The sequence below is a fragment of the Endocarpon pusillum genome (assembly GCF_000464535.1).
Source record: "Endocarpon pusillum Z07020 unplaced genomic scaffold scaffold218, whole genome shotgun sequence".
Taxonomy (NCBI): Eukaryota; Fungi; Ascomycota; class Eurotiomycetes; order Verrucariales; family Verrucariaceae; genus Endocarpon; species Endocarpon pusillum.
Window position 1 is genome coordinate 240,022 of NW_006916155.1, and position 7,739 is coordinate 247,760.

The window sequence follows — 7,739 nt, forward strand, 5'->3', positions numbered from 1 at the left end:
GACAGTCTCTGGTATTATTGCCCCAGGCAGCTCCGGCAACTCAAATCTTAGAGACGGTGGTGGAATTTGGGAGCGATGGTGGCAAGCAAGCAAATTCTATTCATAGGCAAGGGCTGCTTGAATCCCACGAACAGAGGCATGATATTTCTGGAAGAGCAAAATCCGCTGGACAAGGTCTGGATGCTGAGATAGAATAACCATGAAGTCGCTCCAGTGTAGCTTACCTTCTAAAATTCCTTCTCGCTCTCGACAGCTACATCACTGATACTTTCTCTGTTAGTACCCTCTTTCGTAGCAGCACCTTGTCGATCGTTCCTCTCCTCTGCTTCTATATCATTTACCATGGTGCCAGTTGCTGGACCCGTAAAGTTCTTGCGGCCATCAAAGATCCAGGTGAGCAGGCTGACCAGGCCAATAACACCGACCGCGGCAGAGGTGTAGTTCATATTGTCCTTCTCTACTGGGCTAATGCTGGGGAAGTTGAACGTGATGCTGGCAAACGCAAGGAAAAGGAAACCGACCAAGTTCAACCAGACCCCATATCGGCCCAAAGAATATGGTCCAGGAAGCACTTTTGCATGGCCAGTAAACCGAGCCAGGAGACGGGCAAACAAAGGAATCGCGTAGGAGACGTAGAAACCCTGGGTCGCAATCGCAATGACGGTTGCAAATCCCGTATAGGACCCGAAATAGATGGACTGCATGGCCAGTTGCACGCTCAAGCACAGCAGTACCGAATTTGTTGGGACGCGTCGTTGTGGGTTGACCTTGGCGAAGAATTTGGAAAATGGCAGTCCATGATCCCTTGCAAACGCGAACAGAGATCGTGAGCCCTCCGCCGTCAGACCATTGGCGGCAAGGATACAAATAATCGTAATCATAGCCGTTAGAGTACATGAACCACGTACCGAACCTGTGCTGTCAATGAAGATCTGAATGAGTGGTACACCGGTTGGACTCGTAGCTGTCGTTTCAATATCTCCAATGCAATAGAAAATGCTGACAAGGAACACGAAGCCAGTGATTGCTCCGAACCATACCGACATGATGATGGCCCGTGGAGCTTCCTTGGAAGCATTTTTCATTTCCTCTGTCATATGAGCAGGTGCATCGTAACAACACATGCCAAAGAAGGCCTGTAGGAGACCAACAATAGAAGCCATGGCAGGTCCGAATCCTGTGAAGTTCTGAAAATCCTATCGAGGCCAAGTCAGCTCGACTGGTCTAGGCATGCAGCAAAAAGCTGACAAGATATGCTCACCTTCCATACGAAGCTTGAAGATTGCTTGTGATCATTGGTTGTCAGGACGGTGATAATGATCACAAAGAAGCTCAGTAAGTTCCAACAAAGAGCAGCAGTAGATATCTTGTTCAGCGAGCGAGGAAAGAAAATATTGACGCATGCTGCTATAATTCCCACCAGGTATGAGACCAAAGTGGTATGCCATCTCTGGATCACGTAGTCCGGATTGGACAGATTGGCCATACCGAGGAGGAAGTTTGCAGTGATAAAGTTATTGGTAGCGCCCTGTCTGTTGTTAGGAACACAATCTCATGGCTATCCGGATACACTCACCATAGCTACGATGCCTGTAATCATGAACCAGCCTGTGACCCAGGACAAGCCTCTAGCGATCTTGGGAGGAGCAAGGAGAGCAACCCAGGAGTATTGACCACCATTGACGGGATAGGCAGAACACATTTCCGCCAGTGAGTGGGCCACAGCAAGCGTAAGGATGCAGACACCAATCCAAGAGTACACAAGGACAGGAGGCCCGCCAGCTCCAATTCCCACAATCAATACACCAGCCAATGCACTCCAGCTGTTCCGAGGACGTCAATCAGGGTGCGAAGGTGGTCGCTGGGAGAGGGTCAATCAAACCTGGTGACGATGCTGAAAGAGAAGCCAATCATGCCCAGCAGGCTGAAAGACCGTTTGAATTCTGCATTCGTTAGCATCACACTCTTGGTCCTAAAGAGCAATTGAGCGTACCTTGCTCATAGCCGAATTCCGCGAGCTTAGCATCTTCGGCGACATTTTGTTCCATAACATTGTTCCTGCCAGGCTTCGAGATCGACAGGCGCATATTTGCCGTCCTTTCAAGCCACTTCTGCGCACTTTGAAGATAGATCCGGGGGGAAAGATTCCACTGAGCAAAGACAGTTGCGAAGGAACAGGACGGGAAAACATTTCTGCAGTCTCTGCAGCCAGGTACGAGATCTGCTGGTCCACGCATGCATCGACGCCGTACATATCAGCCAATGATTATCAGCACGGAAGTGATAAGAACAGAGGTCTGGCCCGCTTCGGATGCATATCCGTAGCCCTACTTGCTTAGTTAGGAAGTTAGTTGCATCCTTCTTGCAGCTCTGTCATGAGCCTTAAGAAACGGGACACATCAACCACTCCGCCAAAAGGACAGCGCCAGTGGGTTTCGAACCACATTTAATTGATGTACCCCTCACCGACTCCTTATGCATTTCCCCTCACTGGCAGCATAAGTAATGTGTGAGGGGCAAGGACAAAATATCTCAAGTTCAACCCATTGAGCGATTGCCATAGAAGCTGAATAGGTCAGCGGTGATTTGCACTTTTGCATTGCTGCATTGTTCGACCCTTGACCAGAGTTGCTTCGTATGAGTGCGCACGATATTCATTCTCGAGGTGCGTGGAGGCAACTACAGCTGCTGGAAGAGCGTTGACTCCAACTTCAAAGCTCAAAAGGGTTTCACATTGTACGTCATGATAGGACAATTCAAAGTGGTATAGAGTGCTAGACATCTTGAAGCTCGACTCGCACCCTATGGAGTGGGGCATGGTCTTGAACTAGCATTGTCGGTCAAGGCCAAAGCTTCAAATTCAGCATATCGAATCAGGGATGATAGAGATTCCACACAAGAGTCGAGATGTGTTAAGAATCTTTGCTTTTTGGCCTCATCGTGGTCATAGAAGTAGCCATCGTCGAAGAATGTCGGACCTCAAGTTGCACTTCCGCACCACCGGCTGTCAAAACCACCAAGTTTGGAGTCTTGCTGTCATTGGAGGCGAAGTGTGTTTAAAGCCTCAAGAGATGTAGTGTGCCACAATGTTTCCAGCAGACATTGGCAAATGCGGACTCATACCCATTGGGACAGGAAGGGATGTCGGTACGGTCTGATTCATCATGGAGCCTGGCGTAACTGGCGAGTGGGGCATTGGTTCGCTAGGCATTCGTTCACTTTTGGTGACAGACCGGACCGTCGCCTGCTTAAAAATTTCCACAGCCTCAATCACATCATCCAGCTTCGCTGTTGCCCCGAAGATGCCACCTTCCATCTTGATCGATTCGCATGCACCTACGTGAAGATTCGGTTCACTCGCTGCAGTTGCGTCTTCGAGAACGACGCAGTCAAAACCTCTGTCGTTTGCTTCCCTCATTGTCGTAGAGACACAGACATCCGTTGTCACACCCGCTATGACGAGATTCCTAATACCTTTGATGCGGAGAAGTAGCTCGAAGTCAGTGTGGGCAAAAGCGCCACGGCCCGGCTTGTCAATGATTGGCTCATTTTCAAGTGGGTAGAGCTCTGGGACTATATCATGTCCTGGCTCGCCACGTACTAGCAAACGGCCCAAGGGCCCTTGAGACCCAATGCCGAGGCCGGTAGCATTGTTCTTCGATCGGAACCTTTCTCGAGACGATAGAGTGGTGAGGTCGGGACGGTGACCTGGTAGAGTTAGGTAGAAATTCAGGTCAATATATGGTGACAGGATATCTTTCACCTTCGCGAGTATGATAGACTGGAAAGCCTGCTTCTCGAAATGCATGTAGCACATGCTGTATCCTGGGAATGATTGACTGTGCGGGAGATATGTCATAGCCTTGGTAATCCAAGTAGCCACCAGGGGCGCAGACTAGAAACAAGTTAGTCGGAACTTCATTCCATCCCGGGACCACCTACAGTCTCTTTGCATGTCGATGATTACCAGAGCGGAAGTGAAGGGTGAGAAGCCAGCATCATGCGGCCAGTCGTATGGAACAGCTTCAATCTGCCCCTTCTTGACTTTATGATGTGCAACTGTACGTGACGGCTCCATGATAGGGCCGTGATTGTGTTGTGGTTCGACAACCTCGACGGTCCACACACCAGAACTACCGTTGCCAATGACCATGAAGGGGCAGTCAATCAGTCGAGAAGTTCGTTTGCGTTTTCGTGTGGCTTCTGTTAGGCCGTTGCGAGGGCGATACTTGCCGCCTCTGTCGCATCTCAGCCATACTTTGGCAGATCTACCTGGCTTCTTGTCTGTGGGAATGGAGGAAGTCTTGACAACGACATTGTAACCATGTTGCTTTCCATGAGCCTGGACCGCTGCCATCAAAGACTGCTTGTCAGGGTAGGAAACCTGGGGAGGAGCAATCAATTGAGCTGATAAATCAGAGACATCCTGTATGTCGCTGTGGCCATCAGCACTCAGGTCGGACTCGTCAGCCATGATCACTTGTCATAGAGCAGGTGGCTCTTGAACGATCCTGCAAGCGAGCCATCAGTGCTGTCACTCGAGGATGTCTCTGCCCCCAGCAAATTGCGACGGCATCCGAATTGCATGGACCAAAGCACAAGACGTGAGCATAAGATGTATACACGCGCTCAGTATCTAGAAATCGAGGAAGAGGACAAATTCACACCTCAACAGGGCAATCAGGCTGCGCGTGCACAGAAGCAAAGTCCGTGGCCGTAAAGCAAAGCACTGCGCTGAATTGAATCACATGCAGGTTGGCACGAGTCTACCCAGCTACCGAACCAAACAAAGTCGGAAATGAGACTCACCAGTGATCCCGCTCTGTTGTTGCCGCTAGGTACACCGTCCTGCCCTTCCAACCGTTTGAGGAGTTCATGGCGTGGCAATGAGACCGGGGAGACTCAGGCTGCTCCTGATATTGCCAAGGCGCTATTGTTCTTCTGCGTTAGCGTCAGAGTTTGGCAGCTGCCACTTGTGCATATCGTGATCGTTGTCAACATGGAGAGACAACACTGGCCTGGGCGCAACAACATTTCGACATTTCGACATCAGGACATCAGGACATCACCAGCAACCTTCGAGCGACTTCTAACGGCATCGATATTCATCTCCAGCGAGAATACGGCATACCGCAAAGACGAAACATTCATACCATCCACCACCGTAACCATATTACGACGATCCCAATCTCGCCCTACTGCCCTACCGACTGCCGACTGACGAAGTATTAATGAAGCCTCCCATGTGACAACGAACCCGAATACTGCTAGCGAGAATTAAAGATCGGTACAACTTGCAGGCCTTACGACCTCTTCCAACAAGCTCTCTCACTGAACGCTGTAGTAAAAATGACCCTATCTGATGGAATGCCCTCATCGCCTCCTGGACCATCAACATCAGCAAGCGAGGCAATTGCTTATTACAAAGCGCAGTATGAGTCCCTGGAATCCGAACTCGCAGAATTTCAGGCTTCAAGTAAGGAGCTGGAAGCAGAGCTAGAGAAGGACATTGACGCAGCCGAAAAACGAGAGAGGCAGCTCAAGGAGAAAGCTGACAATCTGCATTATGAAGTCGACGAATGGAAGACGAAATACAAACAAGCAAAGACAGAGGCAAATGCTGCGCAAAACACGCTGCAGAAGGAGATCACTACTTTACGCGACACTAACCGAACGCTTCAAATGAGGCTCCGCGACACCGAAGTGGCCAACGACGACTTCGAGCGTCAGCAAAGGAATACAGAATCGTCATTGGAGGACCTAGAATCAAAATACAGTATGGCAATCGAAAGGTCGGTGATGATGGAGGAGGAGGTCAAAGCAGGGGAACAGGAAAGGGAAGCCTTACGAATAGCCGCTCAGAGACTACGGGACGAGCTGTCTGACCTGAGAATTGAGGCCGAGATCATCAAAGAGAGATTGAGAAAGGCCGAAGCCAATGTGGACCATCAGAGAAAGCTTCCTTTGCTGGAAACCCTGGCAACCTCGGCCTCACCACGTTCCGAGCTCTCACCTACCACGACTGACTCATCGCCCTCATTCGATACACCGCCCGGGAAGACAGTATCATCATCTGGCCTTTCAGATACACATACACCGCCTTCCCCGCCAATGTCTGAGAAGTCTTCGAATGCAACAAAGCCGTTGAAGACGCCAAGCATGCCCAAGACGAGGATGTCAATCACTTCCAACACCACTCCGAGACCATCAACAACCAGCCTTAAACCTTCTAGCTATGCTCGCCCGCCTTCCATGTCAGTGGCGGCTGGACGATCCACACCATCAACCAACTTCCGCCAAAGCATGTCTCGCCCGAGCACCGTACCTAAACGACAAGGTGGTCTAGCTCAATCCAATTCCATCCACCACCTTCACAATCTGCAAGGCAAGATGCAACGACTTACAGAACGCGTTCATACGGCCAAGTCCAAGCTTCCGGGTCCAATCAACACCCCTCCAAGGCCATCACCTAGAATTGGTCCAACTCAAGCCAGCAATATTCCCGCTACAGTCACCATGCGCAGTAACCGCAAACACGCCAATGGCAGTACTGTTAGTGGTTCAGACTCCTTTTCAGGCTCGGTTAACCAACAAGCCGACAAGCAAAATAGCACCACGAAAAGCACAAGCGCTAGCATCAGCACGCCCACACCATCCGTCAAACCCAAACCCAGCCGCCAATCCTTCACCATCATGCCCCCTCCTGCCTCCACCCCGACCCGCACCCAGACGCAAACGCAAACACAAACAGCAGTGGACAAATCCCACCCTGCCTTCGTGCGCCCAAGCAGTCGAGCCAGCGGCTCCACAATCTCCAGCCGCGCCTCCGCAAACCCACCTCCAAGCGCAAAATCAAATATCCACAACTACCAAACCGGCCATCCCCGTCTGCACTCCCGAGCAAGCATGTCCATCTCCCACACTCCCCTCGGCAAACGCGGCGGTCAACGTTTCACCCCCAACGCCTCAACAGACAAGATCCGCCCGAAGAGCAGTTTGAGCAGCTACGGGTATGATGGCGCTATGGATGAGGAGGATGACGACTCAGTCCTGCACGAGGGGGAGAGCGCGACGCCAGTGCCTAGACGCATCTCTATTCATTTTGGCCGCTCGGGAAGGCTTAGTGATATTGGCATTGGTGGAGGACTATATCATGTCCTGGCTCGCCACGTACTAGCAAACGGCCCAAGGGCCCTTGAGACCCAATGCCGAGGCCGGTAGCATTGTTCTTCGATCGGAACCTTTCTCGAGACGATAGAGTGGTGAGTGGTGGTGGTGGCGGCGGTGTGAGGGGTAAAAATGCGAGAGATACTGGATTCGAGGACCCGAGACCCTCTAGTAGTAAGAGTAACTCGAGCTTTACATTGGCTGGGGTGGGTGAGGATGATGCCGATCTTGATGAGACGTTTTGACATTGCGGTATGATATGGCTGGCAATACGGGTCTGGGTCAAGGATCTGGGTCACAGGTTCGGGATTGGGGCTTGGAATTGGGATTGGGCTTCCGATGACAGTGATGCATGGAGGAAATGGATACATATGATTAAGCTGCACTCGCTTCTATTTTTTCCATCTTTCCGTCCGTCCTTTCTTCTGTCGCCCCTTTAGGACCGCGATCGGGATCGGTAAGAGTGAGTAAGGGGTTGGTGTGCATGGGTATTTTTGGGTGGTTTGGTTGGGGGGGAGAAGGAGGCGCGGAGCATAATTTCTAACTAACGTACCTGACCCAGAAGTGCAACA

The 7,739-nt window shown here is 51.0% G+C and overlaps 4 protein-coding genes across 4 annotated transcripts; 2 read left to right on the forward strand and 2 right to left on the reverse strand.

Annotated features, from left to right (window-relative positions):
* Positions 1–227: 227 nt before the first annotated feature.
* EPUS_04288 (uncharacterized protein) lies at positions 228–2,048 on the reverse strand (the record flags this gene model as incomplete). Its single annotated transcript, XM_007803384.1, has 5 exons — positions 228–1,196; positions 1,262–1,528; positions 1,577–1,823; positions 1,883–1,943; positions 1,994–2,048. The coding sequence occupies 5 exons, from the start codon at positions 2,046–2,048 to the stop codon at positions 228–230; spliced, it is 1,599 nt and encodes a 532-aa protein (XP_007801575.1).
* A 1,016-nt stretch (positions 2,049–3,064) lies between these two features.
* On the reverse strand, positions 3,065–4,474 carry EPUS_04289 (uncharacterized protein; the record flags this gene model as incomplete). The annotated part of the gene is made up of 3 exons (XM_007803385.1): positions 3,065–3,708; positions 3,764–3,895; positions 3,943–4,474. 3 exons carry the CDS (start codon positions 4,472–4,474, stop codon positions 3,065–3,067), a joined length of 1,308 nt encoding a protein of 435 aa, XP_007801576.1.
* A 141-nt stretch (positions 4,475–4,615) lies between these two features.
* EPUS_04290 (uncharacterized protein) lies at positions 4,616–5,221 on the forward strand (the record flags this gene model as incomplete). Its single annotated transcript, XM_007803386.1, has 2 exons — positions 4,616–4,706; positions 4,755–5,221. The coding sequence occupies 2 exons, from the start codon at positions 4,616–4,618 to the stop codon at positions 5,219–5,221; spliced, it is 558 nt and encodes a 185-aa protein (XP_007801577.1).
* Positions 5,222–5,349: 128 nt separating this feature from the next.
* EPUS_04291 (uncharacterized protein) lies at positions 5,350–7,221 on the forward strand (the record flags this gene model as incomplete). The annotated part of the gene is made up of 1 exon (XM_007803387.1): positions 5,350–7,221. The coding sequence occupies one exon, from the start codon at positions 5,350–5,352 to the stop codon at positions 7,219–7,221; it is 1,872 nt and encodes a 623-aa protein (XP_007801578.1).
* Between the last annotated feature and the right edge of the window lie 518 nt (positions 7,222–7,739).